The sequence below is a fragment of the Chlorocebus sabaeus genome, chromosome 11 (genome assembly GCF_047675955.1).
Source record: "Chlorocebus sabaeus isolate Y175 chromosome 11, mChlSab1.0.hap1, whole genome shotgun sequence".
NCBI lineage: Eukaryota > Metazoa > Chordata > Mammalia > Primates > Cercopithecidae > Chlorocebus > Chlorocebus sabaeus.
In genome coordinates, this window is record NC_132914.1 from 85,835,063 (window position 1) to 85,857,565 (window position 22,503).

Consider the following 22,503-nt stretch of genomic DNA (forward strand, 5'->3'; position numbering starts at 1 on the left):
AACAAATCAGCACTCCATCAAAAAGAACGTAACAGTTTAATGTTCTGTCAAAGAATGGAATGCTTGTTTACCTGAAGTAATGGGCTGATAAAAGTAACTTGCGTCTGTCTTGATTGATACAAAACTTACTCAAAGATGCATCTGGACAACCAAGCCCTTAAACTAAACAGAACCACTGACAAGAAAATAAAACCTGAATTCATAAAGGAAACATTTCCAAACTGTTGATTCTATACAGTTATTAAATTCAACACATGCAAAATAAAATAAAATAAAATAAAAACAACAAATAAACAACCTTCGAATGCAAAACTGCATGTTATCTGAAAGGAGTTAACATTTACCGAGGTTTTCTGGTACCTGTCCTGGTGCCCTTCTTACACATTAGCTCATTTAATCCTCACAGACACCTTAGGAGTTAGACATTATTATAAACCTCATTTTACAAGTGAGAAAATCAGAATGTTATCAGGAGACTCAAGTGACTCAAAGTCATACAGTTTGAAGAGATGATTCCAGATTTATGAGTCTCCAAAGCTATTCATGATCATACTATACAAAAAGTAATTTGAGGCTCATTTTAGAAGCCATTAATAAACTAAAGTTTTCGTGTATTTGGAAACTTGAAATTTTTTATTGCTCAAGGCTGAGAAAAATACAACAACACTAGGCCTCTCAATGGACAGTATAGTATATAGAACACTACTCTTAATTACTCTCAATTAGCTTTCACAAGTTGTGAGGTCACCAACATGTTAACATCCTTACAGACACAGAGCAGACAGTCTAATACACACTGATGTGTCTGCTGGCATAATCCATTCCCTAAAGCTTACAGATATAATTTATTGAGTATCACTTCTGGGTCAAACAATTTCCACATATTATCTCATTCATTTATTTATTTTTATTTTTTTTATTTGTAATTTATTTTTTTTGAGACAAGGTCTCACTATGTTGCCCAGGCTATTCTTGAATTCCTGGGCTCAAGCAATCCTCCTGCCTCCGTCTTCCAAAGTGTTTGGATTGCAGGCATATGCCACCATGCCCAGACTACAATCTAATTTAATTATTGTGTTCTTCCAACTATGTACTATTACCGCTAAGACCGCATTACACCAATGAGGATATTGGGGACTAGGGGAAGGAAATAAATATCATGCTGTAATCATAATAGTAGAGCTAAGATTTAAACTTCATTCTGTCTAACTCCAAACCCCATGCTTCTTCCAGTCTACACAAGGCCAATGAGCCAAACACTTTGAGAAATGTAATTTAGTGCTTAAAAGTAGAGCAGGAAAAAGTGTTAATTCTGAAAAACATTGTTTTCTAATAGTACAATTATTGGAGTGATTGTGATTTGTGATTACAAATTAGGTATATAACATTATTTCTAGGTTTTAAAAAAAAGGAAGGAAAAGAACAAGGAAAGAAGGGAGAAAAAAAAGAGGAAGCAATAGAAGGAAGCTGCAAAGTACTATTCTTCCATTTTACAGAAGGTTAAGAGAAGGTTAAGGAAAGATAAATAAATAGCCTAAGATCCCATGTCAAGCTAGAGTCAAGAGCCAGAGGTAAAATCTATGCGCTTTTCACACAAAAGCCATGTTATTTCCATTGTCTTTTGACAAGTGGTTATATTTTTATGGATGCTGAAAATGACCTCACTCATATAGGGAAAAGTAGGAAATCACTCACTTATTCAAAATAGCAATGACTCATGTTCTGTTCCCCTAATTCCAGGTAAAGCAAAGAGCTTGGGAATGCGAGTTCTGAATCCAAATCTGGTTCATAAGCCAGCCACCACATATTGGTGCTGTGATCTTGGGCACATGATAGAAAGAAGTAACTTTGGTCTAGGGAAACTCTTTTGTGATTCTAACTATATGCATTTTTTCTTTTTCAGTTTTTGTTTTTAAAAAAGAATAAAAACAGCTACGTTACTCAGGACAAAAGTGAATTTGAGGCTGGAGTTACTTGGATAAATTGCTTCAACTTTCCCTTTCACTCTAGTAGTGGAGATTTTGCAGTTAAGGTCACTTTCTTGAAGAAAGGAGTCATCACTGTTGATAAGCATTACATTACCATTTGTTTAATGGTAATAGCAAGAGTAAATGTTTATTTAGTATTTTCTTGGTGTCCAGCACTGGACTAAGTGCTTTTTTGTGGATTATTTCATTTTATCCTTATAACCACCTATGAGAAATATACCATTGCTCATTCTGTTTGACAGATGGAGAAATTGAGGCTGAGAGGTTTTCGTTCTTAGGCAACCAAAGCAGACCATCTGACTGCAGAGTTTGGTTAAGTACATCTCTGTTCTGTGGTCTCCTTCACCTGCATTGAGATGATGCCAGGACTTTTTAGCCAACACTTTCATTTGTACTAAACTGCTATTGAGTAAGTTACAAGGTGATGCTGCTGATAAGGATGTGCTGACAATCACCCAAACCTGTGATATTAATGCAGAAAATAATTTTTTGTACTATTAATGCAGTTGGATTGATAAGAAATGAACAAAACAAAGGCCACAATCTAAAAGGCTGGTAGCTTTAAAACCCAGACATAAGCAACATTATTATCAAATAGTTTTCTAATATGATCGCAGACATTTAAAACCATCTTCCAAAACAGCATGTAAAGAGGGTCAGAGCAAATTGATAAAAGTAATTTCTGAAGTAGCTTTCCATTCCAAGAAGTTATTTTGAAACACAACTTTAAAATATTTTAAAATCTGCCCTCTGCCAACAAAGTACGACTTTATTTGAAAGACAGCAAGCTTTCTGGCAATGAAGTAATTCCTAATTCCATAAAGTAAGAGGACATCTTTAGAGTTTACAATGAGCTTCCCTCACAACAGTCAGATGAGTCAGGCAAGGGGTTTCCTTTGACTGCTGGGGAGATGGGTGGGAGAGCCTGATGAGGAAACCCAAGCTCCCTGACTTGTGGGAGTGTTGCTCATATACAACCATTTACACTTCTTGTAAGTACTGAGGAGTGTGGGGTCAGAAGCAACACATCACTCAACCAGAGGACTCGGCTTTGCCTGCTCTCAGTCTTTCTGGTGTAAGGTTACAATGCATCTTCATCTCCACACATAAATTTGAAAAAACAAAAACACAAAGAAGTTCAAGCCTTACAGTTTGTATGTGTATGCATGAGTGTCTATATTGGTGCATTATATTGTAGTGATTAGAAGGAATCTGGCCTTTAGATTTAAATAGGCTCGGCTTCAAATCCAAGCTCTTCCACTTACTTGCACTTTTTAAATTCTCATTTTGGGCAAGTTTTCGTAATCTCTCTGAACTTCAGGGTTTTTTTTTTTTTTTTCTTTGTTAAAAAAATGATGCCAAATAATAATATGTACTTTACAACATTTTGCTACAATCAAATGAGATACACTTGTGCAGTTTGTGGCATGGTGCTTCACCCATGGGGAGTAATTCACAGTTATTAATTATTAATTTGTCATAATATTTCCTTATTTGGTAAGCTCTTCTTTTACTTCTTAAACAGCTTGTCTTTGGCCTACTTTGTATAGCTATTTCCTTTGAACAGAAAGGGAAGAAAAGTAAAGGAGATAAAATTGGGAAAACTTTTAAAAATTTGCTAAGGGTGTTTATGAGTGTTAAATAAGATAGATAATGTATAAAAAAGAGAGTTAAACTATTAGTCTCTAAGGATTGGTTTTAATTTTTTTTATTTATGAAAGTCCTATAGCCAAAGCCAGGAATTACTAACACCGAAGTTATTTTTTACGGCATACAGATTTGTATAATGCTCTGTGTGATTTACTATTCTTTTAGAGAAGGAAACGATGGCCTATTAAGTAAGTGCCAGTTGCTGTGATGTTAGTCCATCTCTTTTAATTATCACATCAATACTACTCCTAGGTGGTTACTTCTGTGCCCATTTTTTTTTTTTTTTTTTTTTTGAGACGGAGTCTAGCTCTGTCGCCCAGGCTGGAGTGCAGTGGCCAGATCTCAGCTGACTGCAAGCTCCGCCTCCCGGGTTCACGCCATTCTCCTGCCTCAGCCTCCCGAGTAGCTGGGACTACAGGCGCCCACCACCTCGCCCGGCTAGTTTTTTGTATTTTTTTTAGTAGAGATGGGGTTTCACCGTGTTAGCCAGGATGGTCTCGATCTCCTGACCTCGTGATCCACCCGTCTCCGCCTCCCAAAGTGCTGGGATTACAGGCTTGAGCCACCGCGCCCGGCCTCTGTGCCCATTTTAAATACTGAGAAAGTGAAGTTCAAAGAGAAAAACTTACTGGGGTTGGTAACTGGCAGAACCAATACTACATTTGATCTATACCCATTCAAACCTTTGCTATTCTCTCACATCGGCTCCAGTTTCACTAAGTAAATGATGTTACACATTCACTGAAAATTAATGCTGTAAAACAGCGAACAAAGTAGCTTTGCCAGCCATGCACCAAACACATTTGTGTGTATAATAGACCTAGCACACTTGTTAGAATTTTGCCATAAAAAAAAAAAAGGCTTATAAAAAATGTATCAGTATCTAACAACCTGAATTAGGTCTCCATTCATTTCACAACATTCCAAGTGTATTTACTGAGCAGCTGGCAGGAGCCACTCTTTGAGGCAACTGCAATCATGAAATTTTTGTTGTCCAAATGCTATTAGTGGCAGCCGTTTTGAATATCTGAGTTGCATTTGTTTTTGATTCAATGTTCATATAAACAGAATACGTATCTTTGAGGTATTAAATAAGCTACACTAATGTGCTGTGGTTAATGCCAGCTGAGTCTCTTTTGCAATAAACACCTGGGACTGGCAGGAGAAAGACCTTGTCTTAGTTTCCCTATCTGTGAAATGGGGTTTTAAAAAATAATAACTACCTCTCACCGGAAAAGTGCTATGAATTAATTAATCTTGGAACTGTTTTCTATTAAGTGCCATTTTGGCATGATCTATCATCAGGATGGTTTGATTTTATAACACAATGATAGAAGCTATTTAAAATGGCTACACATTTAAATGCCAAACACTTGACACATAGTACAGTAAATTTCATCTCTTCAAGTTGAATCATTATGTGTGACATTTGTACAGAAGTGCAAACAATAAATGGTCAAATCAGTCTTGGATTTAAAAGTCTAATTAGTGAAAAATATAAATAAATAAATGCAAAGTACTTAGAACAGGTCCTTACACTGTGAGCATTATATAAAGATTTGCTAGTATTATTAGAAGCTACTTATAATTTTAAATTAAAATTCTCTACAGTCAAATGTGTATCTGTATATGAAATAAATCAAGCAAGCTTAATGCCTCTATATATATTCTTTTCTTAAACACTCTAGTTTCAAATAAAAAAAAAAAGGTACATTATTTTTCAAGTATTATTAAAGCATAGAGTACTGTGGCTTCAGTACATTACAAACAGGAATTAAAGTTTTTAAAACACTTTTCTGGGCAGGGGCTAAGAATAAATATAAACACGTACATATATATATACACATATATAATTTGTTACAAAGATAGTGGAAGAATTATGTAAGCCCTATTTTGTAGTTCAGTGATTTTCTACATAGAATTAATGTCATCCAAATAGTAAAAACATTATGCTAATAACTTCCTCTGCATTTTTCATGAATGTTGCCTAATCCCTTTATTATCCCCTCATTTTGTTTAGTTTCCACTTTGGACCACCTGGAAGTAGAAAGCACCAGCCATTCTCCTGTACTGTGATAATGTATCTTTCAAACAGCAGAATGACATATGTGTTAAGGTCAGTCCTCTGACTAACACAGCACATCAAAGATTTCTGACTAGGGCCCACTGAATACAGCAGTTTTCTAAAGTTGCCAGAAATCCAAACGGAAGCAATCACAGAGCTTTTGGTTGTTCATCAAAAAAGGAAATCCCTAATGTGTTTACTGTTTCAGAAGCATTAAATTGTACGTTTACACGAAACATAAATAATGATGTATGACTGCTGAGGTCTGTTTTGCAATCCTTGGGTTTTCTAGATCATGTTAGAAACAATTTTATATGAAAACATCTCTACCCTCCCTTCTCCCCACTCCTCCATCTCAAGTTCTGCAGTGAATATAAATTTCAACAGCCAGTACATCCATATGGATACCACATCCCAGGAGGGTGACAAGGCCTTTATAACAAAGCACACTTCCTCTGTCACACTCTTCTTGGAAGTCAAGGAATCTGTGTGTTTTCCCAAGGCAGTTGTTTGGTAGGGCACTGAGAAAGGAACTCCAAGTAAACAGTAGAAAACTCAGCACTATAGGGCCCTAAGAGGTTCCTTCACAACAGACCACCGCTATTCAGTTGTATTCCTCAGAGGCAACCTGGTTCACTGCCACTCAAATACTCACATTTAGGTGAAACAAGCCAATAATGAGATGCGATTCAGCCCTGGAGCAGAGGGAAGACACTGAAAGGTCCTCTGCTTTAGGGATTTTATGTCAAGGTGAAAAAGAGGGAAAAGTTCTAAGCACTCACCGGGCTTATGTTCAGCAGATGAACTTTTGCTCCTGAAAAAGCAACACATATGAGCATACAAGACAAACACAACACCCCCGCTCCAAGCTGTGCTCTTTCCTCCCAGGTTTGCACAGGGATGCAGTTATGCAGTGGGGATGCCCTTTCTGCAAAGGTGAACAAGGCTTGCTTTTTCGAGTGAGCACTGATGAGTTTGCAGTGGTCCTTTCATGTCCTTTTACATGGTCACCCTAAAGAGCAAAGGCATTCTTTGTGAGCAACAGACAAATTTTGAGCTGCTGTCTGTGTACCTGGAACACAGAAAAGGCTACCTAATTGCCCTGCTCCCTCCCAATTTACCATGTTCTAATCAGCAGCACTCAAGAGCTCCAGGACAACAGCTACAGGCACAAAGTCAAGTGCTGAATTCCTGCATCCAAATATCCTAATGATAGCCATTGCTCCTTTTTGTTGTTGTTGTTAATTTTCTAGACTCTTGCCTCAATTCTAAACTTCGTTTTAGTGAATAGCTCAGTGGGTAATACCAGTGATTAGAGAGGAGCATTATCTTCATTGTTATGGCCCTGTTTTCTGAGAAATGTGTGTTCTCCTAGCCGGAGGAGGGTCCAGCTGATCTCGGAATATTCTCACGTCAACAAGAAAAGACTGCTATAGCTTCTGACTCCAAAAAACAAAAGGCTGCTGTTGCTGCTAGCTACTGGGTTTGCTCCAGCTCAGGTAAGCAAGCAAGGATGGTACTGGACCCAGACAAAAGCCAGCTAGGGAGAGACTTGGCATAGTATCATCTGCAGGAACCGCCTTTCCCTGAGGCTCCCTCCTCTTTCCACCTCTGTGTCTCCAGTTGCAGCCTCTCATCTTCACTATCTTCTCAGGATTAACTCTTGGGCGTGATTCAGAGATGCTAAGACTGGGAGACTAGCCCAAGGTCACACACCTTGAGGCAGAGCAAAGGGTAGGAACAGTTCCTCTGATTCTCCCCTCAGGGCTCTTTCTATTACATCATCAGATCCCTTCTTGGTTTTCTTTCTCCATTTCAACTCCATGCACGTAGGTACTGGAAGTTAAATGGACAGAAAAAACAGGCAAATACAGGGAAGCATTCCCCTTTGTAAGCTTATTTCCTCTGGTTAGCTGACTTTGTCTTAGAATTCCTTTTCATAGAACTTAAGAATTTAGAATAGAGAAAGTAAAGATCCTCTTTAACTATGGATTTTGCTAAAACAGGAAAGTGTAAATACCATTCTTTCCATACAGAAATATCAAGTAGAAGGTGAAATGTATAAAAGTAGAACAGTCTAAATTTAAATCTCCTTCATTTCTCTCCATTGGCTTATTCATAATCATAAAACAATGGTTATAATGTGTATTCACACTGAAGCAATGGCTACATAAATCTGAGAACTGAAGGAAGCTTAAATGCCATCTGGTTCAAATCTCTATTTTACTAGTACTTTAGAAATAGAGAATTTTAGAACCAGAAGGCACTTAGAAATCACCTAGTCTCACTCATTTTACAGTTGAGCAAACTAAGATCTGGAGTTCAAATAATTTCCCAAATTACTACTACTTAGTATCCAGGTTAATAAAAGAAATCAGTCTCCTAATACCCAAGCCAAAGGGGCAGCCTAGAAAAATAGTAAAATGTAGCCAAAGGACAAAGACAGGTAATAAAGAACAGTCTTCCTTTAGATGGCACACATTATTTTAAAGAAAGAACCATGAGCCTCAACTATGAGAAAATCACTCCCTCACCTCTTTTTTCTATAGAGAAAGAAATAGGTAGAGATGGGATCATGACAATTCTCTTAAACTCCTGGCCCCTGTAAATAGTTTTTAGTATACTCGTAATTAAGTGAAAAGGCAAACACATCTTGCTGCATCTATAAATCACAAAGACTACAGTCAATGGTTTCTACAAAACAGAGCCTATAAAAAAAACAACCCTGAGAGTAGCATATATTATAAAAATATCTTGGTGTTCCCTCAATTTGTTTTGTAAATTGTTCTGGCTACACATATGACTAAGACCAAGAACAGTCTCTTGCAGCTGCTCATGATTTATGTGCTAGAAAGAAAGATAAAAGATCACTCCTCAGAGATTTATATCCAAATGTCTTGCCCTAATTTACAAAAGGGAACATTAAGATAATCCAGAAAAGAAAAAATAAATGTCCCAAACTAGCATAATGAAAAAAAAAGTCACTGCACGTTGCCTGGTAAAGACAACAAAGACACCCCACAGAAACGAATGCATGGTCTCACTCAGAAAAGCAAGTGCGAGAACATTAGGGATGGGAAACTGACCAAGTCTCTTTGTCCAAAATAAAATAAAATAAAACAAAATAATTCCTTAGAATCATAGAAGGAGAACTTAGAAAGCAAGAATGTGGAAACATGAAACTGAGTCAGCGATAATGATAATATTTCCATTTTCCATTTCTATTTTCTATTCTAATTATCTCATTCATTTGCACTTTAAAAGAAAAACCTTCAAAAACGTAGCACCTCTTATGCCCACATATCACCTTTGTCTTCACATATTCCTGGATTGATGTGTGTTAAGTACAGTCTATAATTAAGATATTGGCCTATTAATATAGATATTAGTCTATCATGGGAGTCACCAAATCGACAGATGTAGATTTAGGAAAACTTGGTCTCTGTGCTTGGTTCATTAGGCATCATTTAACTACAATAAGTCAGTTTTTCTCTCGCTTGTAAAAGTAGGCCAGCAGGCACTCTCTTCTCAGGAACAGTAAATTCAAACTGTACATATAGTAAGCTACCATGCTGGTATAAAGACACATATAAAATTTCATTTAGTCCATAAAGCCATCATGTGAGAAAAATCTTTATAACTTTTATTATCATCACACAGATTACAAAAAACAAAAGTCCCAAAAAGTTTAACAAACATTTGCCTAAGGTCATTTGTCTCATAAGTAGTAAAACAGGAATTAGAATCTAAGTCTTCAGAAGCTAGAGCCTAGAATCCTTCCATCAACCATATTGTAGGTGTTTCTCAGACATGGAAAGCGAAGGCCACATGTAGTGGGATTTGCCAATCCATGTAAAAAACCTCCAATATCCAGACTTGCTATTTGAGTGGGAAACTTTTATGTGATTTATGGTGATAGAAACATTTCAATCACCTATTATTAAAGAACAAATGTGACCCAGAATTTGCTCTCTTCAAATTAGCAGTTTGATGTAAATAAAATTTAGCAATTTTAATTGGTTTGGCCCAGACTTTCAGATTTCCATATGGTTATTTTCCTTGTTTTATGTTAAATGTAATCAACTTAGCACTTAGGTTTTAAAGTCTTGGCAGAATGTATCAATTAAAAGCTACATAAATTAGAATTATTCAAAGCATACATTCCAAATTGAGTGATCTTAAGGACAAGACTAAAAAAATGCTCTTTTCATAAATATGTTAATTTTCTTCTACAAAGTAAACTTGCATCGTCACCCACATGACAAACTTCATACAGACATAAAAGAGATATTTTCTTTGGAGTAGTGAAAACTAGCATTCTATTTGCTTATTCTCTGAGAGTTAGTATGCCTAAAATGGCCTTTTTACATTGTTTGCAAGATCAATCTTTCTTATCTCAGTATTTCTGAAATTGACAGCAGTTATGACACTTCTTACAAACCATCCCCAAACTAAAACGTAAGCAGAACATTGATAAATGTAACACCAGGTACATTAAGCTGATGGTACTTTTAAGCAAATCTTAATCAGTGTTGCAAAATATGGTGCCTTGATTGTAGTCTAAAATGGTGTATCAGAATATTATGTTTAAAAAATAGTCACACATTGAAAGAGGCATTTTTCTAAACCCAAGCCACAATTACCTCTAGAAACTGTAAAACTACACAACCTGAATAAAATAAAATCAAACAGAAATCTGAAAAACTCAAAAGACATTCATTTCTGTAGAACTGTGATTAAATGTATTGTCACAATTGCTCCTCATGGCTATTGCCTGTGTCATTATATTCAAAATACTGAAGTGTACCACACATGCTAAATGAATGAATCATTCATCAAACCCCAAGTGGTTGTTGATGGAATTTTCACACTTATTTAGCTTGACTGAAAGGCCAGAATACCTGGAGCCTCCATGATTCTTGCAGAGCTGTGTGATTCAAATTAAAGTCCATTTTAAAATATTCAGTTTTTTTTTTTATATGTAGGAGAGTACAGAACCAGCTGCTTTATAATAGAACCATGGTATTGATGCCATGTTTATAAATGACTATTTAATGCATACTCTTCCCTGGTGAGGATAACATTAGATTCAGAACAATCGATCCTACTTCTTAGTTTACAATTTACGTAGGCTACTTTCTATCCATGCAGCACTGCACAGAAAATGTCTTTTTAACTTTGGATTAGAAAATTTAACAATATGAAAGAAGATCTAATCCCCCCGCCATGTCTGCAGATTATTTTATTGATTTGGGGCTATTTCCAGTGTCCCCTTTTTCAGTGACTGTGGAATTGCTAGAAGTATTCTTAAAGAAAACCTTGAAGGTCATTAGATCCTAGGCAATGAATGCCTTCATTCAACAAGGGCACTGCCCTCCTTTGCCTGCAAGGCGTTTAACATCAGTAAGTTCCCCCAAAGGGCCTGCACTTTAACTTGTGTGATGTGTGACCGAACAGGTCACATATCTAAAATACTTAGCTTTCTCAAATGTCTCTGGTCGGCAGCACTGAGTCACTTAATGCCACAGTCACAATGTTTCAGACTAGATTGACTTCTTTCTAGTTTTCAATGGAATTATTCCATGTAATCCGATTTACACAGCCATTTAATCAAAGCGAGAAAGGAGATTACAGAGCTCACATTTGTTTTGCAAAGCAGGGGTGCAAGGATCTTCAATCCTACTGCCTCTCAGAGTGTCTTGATAGTACATCCCCTGGCTTTGGAGTGTTGGACATTAACCTTATCTGTCTCTTGTGTTCTTCTTTAAATAGGAAGGTTTAGGCTCTTTTCCTGAACTAGGAGGTAGCAGCTTCTTCCCCCAGATCTCACCACTACCATTCATGGGAGCAGATGCTACTACAAAAAGGAATAGGTCTCTACCCTTCTTGTAATTCCGCAGAAAGCTCGTCTAAATCAAGAGATTACAATAAAACTTTTCTTTTGTTGCAAGCATCTGTAACATTTGCATTTCGACAGCACACTGTGGTGGTTCCAGGTGTGGTGCTCAATGCCTTGCCTGAAAGCTAACCAGCTTGCAAGAGAGGGGAGAGGCACATCGCTTCTTTTCTCTTAGAGAGTGCTCTAGAGACTACGCAAGCCTCTTTCAGCCAGGCAATGTCCCTTTTCCCTGCCTTTTACCACACCGGTACAAGGGACTAGAGTCTTGCAACTTTCTTCCCAACGTGTACATTTGCAGGCCTAGATACCTGTTTAAAACATGATGCTAAGCAGGCCATTTGATAAAGCATTTTGAGCACATTGATGCCTTCATTCTAAACCAACGATGTGTACAAACACCCCGATTTCCTTTTTCCCCACCATTTCCACCCCTTCCACACATTTCAGGAACTGCAATCTCCGACAGAACCTCTGGGGGGTGAAAGGGCAACCCTTACCCAACCCGCGGCAGACAACACATAACAATTTCTAAGGGGGAGAAGTGAGAGGAGGTAAGAATCAACAATGGTGAAGAGAACTGTGGATAGGGGCACCGTGGCGGCCCTTTCTAAACGACGAACCAGGTATTTTCTTCAAAAAAAAAAAAAAAAAAAAAACCACTAAAAAAAATCTAATTGTCCCCCTGGGCAGCGCTTTACCCACAGTGCTTTATGTATAATGCAGAATTTAGCAGCACTAGGAATTATCTCAATCACTATCATTTAGAGGTGCCTATTTTATAAAAAGCCTTTATCCCTGCTGAAATGGGAAAAGGTGCATGCATTGTGGAGGTACTACAGCTCTTTAGAGCCCATACAGAGCCGCAAACTAGGCAGACACCGCCGAGAGCCAAGTTTCCCGGGCGGGCCGGGCAGGTTCCCGCCCCGCCGAGAGCTGCCGCTTAGGAGCTCCGCGTTGGCTTCGCTCCCCCGGCTGCACCCGCGTCCGCGCCTCTCCCGGTGCCCGGCGCCCACCTCGGGGCTACGCAAATAAATCTGAGAGAGAGAGCCAGCGAGGGTGGCGCGTGGGGTGCTGTTTCATAATCTCCCAGAATCCACGGGAAAACCGTCTCCTATGCAAAGACATGCTTTCCCGTGATAACTTAAAATTCCACGGCCCAAAAGCCAATCTTTCCACCAGATGGGAATTGCGGTTTCCGACTGACAGCTCAAAACTTAACTGCAGAATCTCCAAACTTGACACCGGCTCCCTCTCAGCACTCCCAATGCTTTTCTCCCTGGCTTAGCGGGCTCGGGATCGTACACCACGCCGACCTCCCCCTCACCCTCTTGGCTCGCCCGGCAGGTACAGCCCTGCACGCCCCAGCTGCAGGTCTCAAGGCGCGCCGGCTTCCCCGGGGCACCGGGCACGATTTTTCTTGGCGAGCCTGGGAGCTCCCGGGCGCGCCCTACTCACTTGTGTCTTCTTCATAAGGAAAGGCAGCGCTGCGATCCAGCACAAGCAGTGGTGTGGCGACTCCGTTTAGCTGTTCTGGAGCTCCAGCATATTGCACGAACAGCGGCGGCAGATAGTCCACGCATTGGGTAGCCCGAGCGCAGCGCCCTCTCCACTGTCCGTGCTTCTTGCGGCGCTTCTAGTCTCGGCGCGAGGCGGCGAGCGAAGCCCGGCTGCTGAGCCGCCGGCGCTTTTATACGGTTCCCGCCCGCCTGCTCCGGACACGCCTCCTTCCCTTCCGGAGCCCCGGGTAGGCGAGAAGCAGGCAAGGGCGCGGAGGGAAGAATCGGGAAGGCGGCCAGAGCACGGTAAATGGCCCAGAAGTTGGGCAGATTAGGCCAACCTCGTCCCCTCGCCTGGGGGCCCCGGACCTGTACCGGCGGGAGGCCGCGAAGGCGCGGGGACGCAGAGGTCGAAGCTTGGTACCCTGCAGCTACTGCTCGCAATGAGTCCCAGCTCACCCTCCCGGATCCGACGGGGCTCACCTGGCACGCCTGGGGACAGACGAAATAACCTCATGCGCCAGAGAAGGCTCGGAGCTCCCTCTTTTATAGAGTCGGAGAGGGAGAGGAGTCAGGGAGGTTCAGAGCAAAGAATTCACCCTGCCTGCCTTAGAGAAATAAAGTTTAATTGCGATCTGTAGTTAGACCATTGTCCTATCACCTCTATTTAAAAAAAAAAAAAAAACAATTACTTTAGTAAATGAATATTTAATAATTACAAGAATTGTCGACTCACGGTTAAGTTTTGCAAGGGGAGATGCTTCATTCGGAATGGTTTGTTACTATGTCTTTGGAAATTAAGATTGAAAGAAAAGCTATAGATTATTAAACTACAGGTCACTAACACAGCAAAGCCTTGAAAGTTGTACTTTTTTGAACGGAAAGATAATGCCACCACAGTAATAATAGCTAACATCATTATGGGATGCACTTATTCATGTACCAGGTGCCAGACTAAGAACTTCGCATAGATTATCTCATTAAATTCTTTCATCAAATCTATTAGTATAGATCTTATTATTTTATTCCCATTTTATGGACGATTAAATACAAGGTTAATTTTCTTGACCAACCATATCTAGTTAATGGCAGAGCTCTAATTTAAACCTGGAGCTCCAGCTGTACAGTCTTAAAAAATACTTAAAACAAATATTTTATTGATTTTCCAAAATGTGTCTGTTTTTGTTTGTATAACTGGAGTACATTCCAAAGCATGTCATTAATTTTTTAAAAGAAAATATTAGCTGAACATTAACATCAGTGATCTTTAAAAGAAAGAATGATGTATGAGTTTAGGAATTAGTTATTTTAATAATAGAGTAGGATTCTAAATTTGCTTTAATTAGTTCAGGTGCATTTGTTAAACACGAATATGGCAAACCTGTAATCAGGGCGAAGCTTATTTATTTCACTCCGGATGTGCTGACCTCTGTGATTTCCCCAAATGTGGGAAACTTGACAGCATAATTTAGTGGGGGACTGCGTTCGCACTTTCTCAGCTGAGAAAAAATATGTATAGACAGCACATCAATCATGATTCCAAGTTGATAGTTGCTTAGAAAGATTTTTATACATTAGGTACTCTTAGTACAAATACATCAAATATCAAATATCAAAATGAGCTGCTTAATTTGGATACTGAAGGCATTGCAAATGATTGTTTTCTTTCTCTTTAAGATTTTTTTTTATTTTGTATTTTTTAGATGGAGTCTCTCTCTGTCTCCCAGACTGAAGTGCAATGACACAATCTTGGCTCACTGCAACCTTTGCCTCCCGGGTTCAAGTGATTCTCCGCCTTAGCCCCTCAAGTAGCTGGGATCACAGGCGCCCACCACCACGCCCAGGTAATTTTTTTGTAATTGTTTTTAGTAGAGATGGGGTTTCACCATGTTGGCCAGGCTGGTCTCGAACTCCTGACCTCAGGTGATCCGCCTGCCTCGGCCTTCCAAAATGCTGGGATTACAGGCATGAGCCACCGCGCCTGGTCTCTTTAAGATTATTTTAAAGTGTAGCATTTTATTTTTTTCTGCAGCTTTATTAAGTTATATTTGACAAAAATAGTATCTATTCACCATGTACAATGTGATGTTCTGCTTATGTATACATTGTGAAATTATTAAATCAGGCTAAATAACATATCCATCACCTCACATACTCATCATTTTTGGGAGATGAGAATATTTAACATCTACTCTTTGTAGTTTTGAAGTACCTCAGTATATTCAGGGGATTGATTCCTAGACCTTTCAGGTATACCAAAATCTGCATGTACTCAAGACCCACAGTCAGCCCTGCAGAACCTGCCGATACAAAAGTCAGCCCTCCTTATACATGGATTTTACATCTCTAGAATCCTGTATTTTCTATCTGAGTTTGAAAAAAAAAAATTGCATATAAGTAGGCCCACACAATTCAAACCTGTGTTGTTCAAGGGTTAACTGTATACAGTACATTAACTGTAGTTATCATTGCTGTACAATAAATCTCCAAAACCTACTCATCCTGTCTAACTAAAACTGTGTACCCTTTTACCACCATTTTCCCCCCAAGAAAAAAAAAAATTTAGTGTCAATATAAACTCACTTTAATGCATAACATTAAGTAAATAACAAGTAGTACTAGAGGAGGACAGATATGACAAAAATAATCAAAATTGTATGAGAGTTACTGAAGCCTGTGAATCGTAGATCTAACCATATGGCTTTTATGAGACCAATAAGAAGGAATGGACTGATTCGTTGGACCAGGTTTAAAGAAACCAGGCAGTGTTCCTAACAGAAATTCAGTTCAATTTCTTTTCATTCAGCTCAGTAATACATGCTACGTTCATCTCCTGCAATGCATTCTCATTCTCCTCTCTATTCCTCCCTCTTTCCGTTCTTTTCCCTCTCAGTTCTCTCTGCCTCCTCCCACCTCCACCATTCCCTAGTTCTAGCTTCATTGATATCACTGACTTTCTCATCCATAACTGTATCTTCTGCTTCCCTCATACTGCTGCATTACAATTTTGTTGTGTAGTAATGTTACTTGAAATTAAATCAAGAGAATGTCAAAGCAAATATCCAAGGGATTAGAAAGAGCTAATATGCAAATGAAAGATTTTGGGTAGGCTTATATGGAAGTCACAAATGGGTCAGAATGACTGAGATCTCTCCTTAAGACTGGCTTTTGATAGGGGATGCAGGCCAGCATTCAGTTGATTGGCAGAAGAAAAACCAGGGAGTTACTTTAAACTGAACAAGAGGCAGGGCTATGTTCCAGGTAGATAGGAGGCATGAGGTATGTTTTCTTATGGAAATAGCAGGCTACCATTGTACAGCTCAGGGAGTTCAACATTTAACGCACTGGGTAGAAAGGTATTTCATAATTATCTAATTTTTGCTTGAATACTTTCAATACTCTTCGTCAGTCATGCTATTATTGATTAATCCAATTTTGAAAAGCTTTTTTCCTGAGCTTTATCATTTTTGTTGTTAAGAGGCAGGTGTAATTTACCAAATAAGTCTTATCTTGCTTTGTGCATATGAAATATCTCTTGTTCATTCACTATTTTGTGGATATCATCTTTTAGACATACATATTGTTGTCAATATTTTTCTTTTAAAAAATGGCTCTCACAAACTGAAACTTATTGCCTGACCACGCCAGACCAGAGGCTGGCTCTCTGTATCTGTCTTTGGGTGACTAGAGGAGGGGGAAAAGGAGAAGAATGCTTTCTCTTTGATTATGAAATTTCCTCTGCTGAAAGCTCTTTGGTGGCTTGCCATTGCTCTTGGAATAAAGAAGTTAGCACCTTACCAAACCCTTCAAGGCCTCCAGGATCTTGCCTCTCCCTCCCTCTCCAAGGTCAATTCATTATGTGATCCCCTTTTTCCAGGGTCAAGGCTCTTCTGTCCTCATATTTCTCACCTCAGACCATTTGCAAATACCCTTCTTTCTGCCTCCATTTGGACCACTTTGTTTCACCCTATCATTTCGCCTAGTAAGTACGCACTTGTCATTTAGGTCTCAACTCGGTATTCCCTATGTTTCCTTCCTCAGGGAGTCTTTCCCTGATCTCTTGGCTTTGGTCAATTCTCCTCTTATAAAGTCAAGCATGAACTACCTATTTTTTACAAAACAACTGTAGTTTTATATTTGTTTGACTATTTGGTTAAAGTCATTATGACTGTCCTTGCTCATTATTTTATTGTCAATATCTTTCACAGGGAAAAGAACAGAGTGAATCCCTTAAATATTGGTCAATTAGGTTGCTGTTGCCACATATAAGCCAGGAATTGGTCTAAGCCCTTAGTTTATATTCTGTCAATAACTTCTTATGACAATCACATAAGACAGGTAATTTTAAACTTTTCTACTTGATAAATAAGGAAACAGGATCAAGGAAGTACAGTGATTTGCTCAAGATCCCTCAGTTGATAAGTGGGAAAACCATTATCTAACCTAGACATATGGACTATGGTTAGAAATTTTTTTGCGGGGGGAGTGGAGGAGGACAGAGTCTCACTCTTGTTGCCCAGTCAGGAGTGCAATGGCATGATCTTGGCTCACGCAACCTCCACCTCCCAGGTTCAAGTGATTCTCCTGCCTCAGCCTCCCAAGTAGCTGGGATTACAGGCATGTGCCACCATGCCCAACTAATTTTTGTATTTTTAGTAGAGACGGGGTTTCTCCATGTTGGTCAGACTGGTCTCGAACTCCTGACCTCAGGTGATCCACCCACCTCAGCCTCCCAAAGTGCTGAGATTACATGCGTGAGCCACCGTGCCTGGCTTGGACTTTTTTTTTTTTTTTTAATTTCTTAGCACACTTTTCTGTCATTCTTCTTTCATTATTAGTACTCATTTTCCTTAGAGAATTCAGACTATTCCGTATCTTTCAGGAGAGAGTGTCATTCACATGGTTCTGTTTTCCCACCTCCCTCCAATATAGGAGATAGGCTTAGTTCCCTGATCTGTCCAGTCCTGATTGGTTGAGGAATGGGTACATCACATGAGGTGGGCCAATCAGAATCCACTGTGGGACTTTTCTGCTAGAGCTAATGGGGAACGCTATTTCCTTCCTATGGAGTTTCCAAACTATAAGAATGTAAAGTTCTCTTTGCCTATGTGAAGACGTGTGATTTTACCAGCCTTGAAAATGATGAAATACATAATAAGTTCACAGAGTATTCTTTGAATAATATATTTTTTCCTAGTATTCAGAAAACAACATCAAACTCATTTGTCTAGTTCAGGGTTGTTCTTGATTATGTAATAAGGATTAGCAGTATTGCCAAGGATAGTGTATTAGTTCATTTCCATTAATATAAAGAAATGCCTAAGACTGGGTAATTTTTAAAGAAAAGAGGTTTATTTGGTTCACAGTTCTGCGGGATGTACAGGAAGGATGGTGCTGACATTTGCTTCTGGTGAGGCCTTAGGAAGCTTACAATCCTGGAGGAGGGTAAAGCGGAAGCAGGTGTGTCAGGTGGCAGGGGACAGCACAACAGAGTGAGTGGGGGAGAAAGTCTCAGATCTGAAACAACCAGATCTTTCATGAACTAACTGAGCAAGAACTCACTCATTACCAAAGACATGGTGCTAAACTATTCATGGGGGGTCCACCCCCATGATCTAATCACCTCCTATCAAGTCCCACCTCCAACAATGGGAATTACATTTCAACATGAGATTTGGGGGGAGATTATGAGAAACCATACAGTTCTGCTTTCAGCCGCCCAAATCTCATGTTCTTCTCTCATTTCTAAACACAAACATGCTTTCACAATAGTCCCCCAAAGTGTAAACTCATAAGTTCTAAGTCCCAAGTCCAAAGTCTCATCTGGAGATGAGTTCCTTCCACCTATCAGCCTATAAGATAAAAAATAAGTAATTTACTCCCAAGATACAACAATAAATAATACAGGTATTGGGCATATGTTACCATTCCAACAGGGAGAAATTGGCCAAAAGAAAGGAGCTACAGGTCCAATGCAAGGCCCAGCAGAGCAGTAATTCAATCTGAATTAATCCACATCCATGGATTAGTTGTATGATCAATTTAAAAATCAACAGTAAATAATTACATTCCTGAAAAAAGTTGAGCTTGTATAATAACACATCTTAGAAATTTTTATTTACCTCTCTTGTGAAACTCTAGAAATATTCATATTAACTCAGAATGTTCTGTTTAGTCTTATCAATAAACATTGATTACATATTAAATGGAATTTCTTTGACAAAAAATAAAAAAAGCATGAGTGTCCCTGGAGATAATTATTATATGGATAAGCAATTATACTCCATATGTATCAAATAATCAAGAAGCAAGCTCAGCTGCTCACTGCTTGTAACAAGAACGAAGTGCAGTGAAAGGAAAATTACTTTATTCCAGAGCTTGCAGTGAGGAAATGGCCAAGGCTAGTGCCTTAAAACCATTTCAAACTTTAGGCTGGGGAGAGGGGCTTAAAAAGGGAACTTTGAATGGGAGGCATGCTTGAGTGGCACTGGGTACAAGGTCTGTGTGTCTTGTACCAGTGGCTATCTTGAGTTATGGTTAGCCTAGAGTGTGGGCTGGCATCATCTAAACAAGGTTGTTGACTAACTACCTTGAGGTAATCTCTGGAATTTTGTGTCTGGGTCTTCATGCCTGGTCTGTCTCAAAATTAGCTTCTGGAACTTCTAAGAAAGCACAACTTGTAAGTGTGCATGGAGTAAGTTTAACAAGTACACAGTTAGATAAATGTTCATAGTATCAAGGAAGTGTGTGGTGAGAGAGGGACATAGTGTTCCAAAGAAGACTTCAAGGCTATATTTTAAAACTAAGGAGAAAAAAAGAAGGTTTCTGCAGTATGCTTCAAGGTTACATGTGGAGCCTAGGGGGAAAGGAGAAAAAGGAAAGAAGAAAAAGACAGTTCTCAAAAGAAGAGATACAACTTGCCAACAAACATATGAAAAATGTTCAACATCACTAATTAACATGAAAATGAAAATTAAAGCCATGAGATACCACCTTTCTCCTGCAAGAATGGCCATAGCTAAAATAATCAAAACATAATAGATGTTGGTGTGGATATCATGAAAAGGGAACACTACACTGCCGGTGGAAGTGTAAAGTAGTACAACAGCTATGGAAGACACTATGGAGTTTCCTTAAAGAATGAAGAGCAAAATAACCATCTGATCCAGCAATCTCACTACTGGGTATCTACTCACAGGACATTTGCATATGCATGTTTATAGCAACACAATTAGCAATTGCAAAAGTATGGAACCAGCCTAAATGCCCATCAACCAATGAGCAGATAAAGAAAATGTGTTATATGTACATCATGGAATACTGCTCAGGCCTAAAAAATGAAATAATGGCATTTGCAGCAACCTGGATAGAGTTGGAGACCATTATTCTAAGTGAAATAACTCAAGAATGGAAAACCAAGTATTGTATGTTCTCATTTACAAGTGGGGTCTAAGCTACGAGAATGCAAAGCCATAGAATGATGTAATAAACTTTAGGGACTTGGAGACAAGAGTGGATGAGGGGTGAGAAATAAAAGACTACACATTGGGTACAGAGTACACTGCTCCAGGGTAGGTGCACCAAAATCTCAGAAATTACCACCAAAGAACTTACCCATGTAACCAAAAAACATTTATTCCCCTAAAACTTTTGAAATTAGAAAAGAAAAGAAAATGTTTAATGTATTTTGAAGCTAAAATGCTCATTACAGTATTGGCTATCATGATCCAATGAGAAAATGAGATTACCAAGAACATCTAAAGGGATAAACTTATTTACATATTCTAGTAGCAACCTGAGGGAAAATAAATCCAGTAGATCTTAGAGATAGGATTTCTGGTATATTTCAAAAGTACAAATTCAGCTTTGCAGAGAGAACTTCAATTATTTATTCATTAATCCCCTTGCTCCGTAAATATTTGTTAATACTTCCAGATGACACTATTTCCTTCAAAGCACATGATTAATAATTAATATTTAAATAATAACCGACTTTCTCTAACTTACTATTTTAGTGTTTAATAATTTCCTCCAAAACATATTATTCATTTCCTTTGTCACTGCCCTACTTGAGAGCCTCCTGAATCTCACGTAAACTATTCACCAGTGGTCTTCCTATCCTTGGTCTTCTATTACTAAAGTCCATTTCAACATTGCTGTCAAAGTTACAGCTGCACATGTAAAAATCTGGTCATGCCACTTTTCTGTCTGTCATGGTATTATTACCCTTCGTACCTAGAGAATAAAATCCAGGGTTCCTTACAATTTGGCCACAATATTTATAGTTCTCTATGTTCAACTGTTATCCACCTCCTTCCAAATAACCATATTGAACTTCTCAACATTTTCTCCTTTTTTTTTTTTTTGTGTGCAAATCTTTCATTGGACATATAGTTATCCATTTCTTTTGGGTAAATATATAAGAATGAGATGTCTAGGTTGTATATTATATCTATATTTAATTTTTTTAGTATATTTTATGTTCTCGGGTACATGTGCACAACGTGCAGGTTTGTTACATATGTATACATGTGCCATGTTTGTGTGCTGCACCCATTAACTTGTCATTTACATTAGGTATATTTCCTAATGCTATCCCTCCCTACTCCCCCCACCCCACAACAGGCCCCGGTGTATGATGTTCCCCTTCCTCTGTCCAAGTGTTCTCATTGTTCAATTCCCACCTATGAGTGAGAACATGTGGTGTTTGGTTTTCTGTTCTTGTGATAGTTTGCTGAGAATGATGGTTTCCAGCTGCATCCATATGCCTACAAAGGATATGAACTCATCTTTTTTATGGCTGCATAGTATTCCATAGTGTATATGTGCCACATTTTCTTAATCCAGTCTGTCATTGAAGGACATCTGGGTTGCTTCCAAGTCTTTACTATTGTGAATAGTGCCACAATAAACATACGTGTGCATGTGTCTTTATAGCAGCATGATTTATAATCCTTTGGGTGTATATCCAGAAATGGGATGGCTAGGTCAAATGGTGTTTCTAGTTCGATATCCTTGAGGAATCACCACACTGTCTTCAACAATGGTTGAACTAGTTTACAGTCCCACCAACAGTGTAAAAGTGTTCCTATTTCTCCACATCCTCTCTAGCACCTCCATCGTCTCAGCCCAAAATCTCCTTAAGCTGATAAGCAACTTCAGCAAAGTCTCAGGATATAAAATCAATGTGCAAAAATCACAAGCATTCTTATACACCAATAATAGAGAGCCAAATCATGAGTGAACTCCCATTCACGATTGCTTCAAAGAGAATAAAATACCTAGGAATCCAACTTACAGGGGATGTGAAGGACCTCTTCAAGGAGAACTACAAACCACTGCTCAATGAAATAAAAGAGGACACAAACAGATGGAAGAACATTCCATGTTCATGGATAGGAAGAA

At 38.8% G+C, this 22,503-nt stretch overlaps 1 protein-coding gene across 2 annotated transcripts in view; it reads right to left on the bottom strand.

Moving 5' to 3' along the window:
- The window catches only part of KITLG (KIT ligand), an 84,148-nt gene extending 70,882 nt beyond the window's left edge, over positions 1-13,266 (bottom strand). For both annotated transcript variants that reach the window (XM_008004211.3, XM_008004210.3), the window contains exon 1: positions 13,058-13,266. In XM_008004211.3, the coding sequence (XP_008002402.1) occupies positions 13,058-13,072 (15 nt within the window). In that variant the 5' untranslated portion in view covers positions 13,073-13,266. The remainder of the gene's footprint in view (positions 1-13,057) is intronic.
- Positions 13,267-22,503: the final 9,237 nt, after the last annotated feature.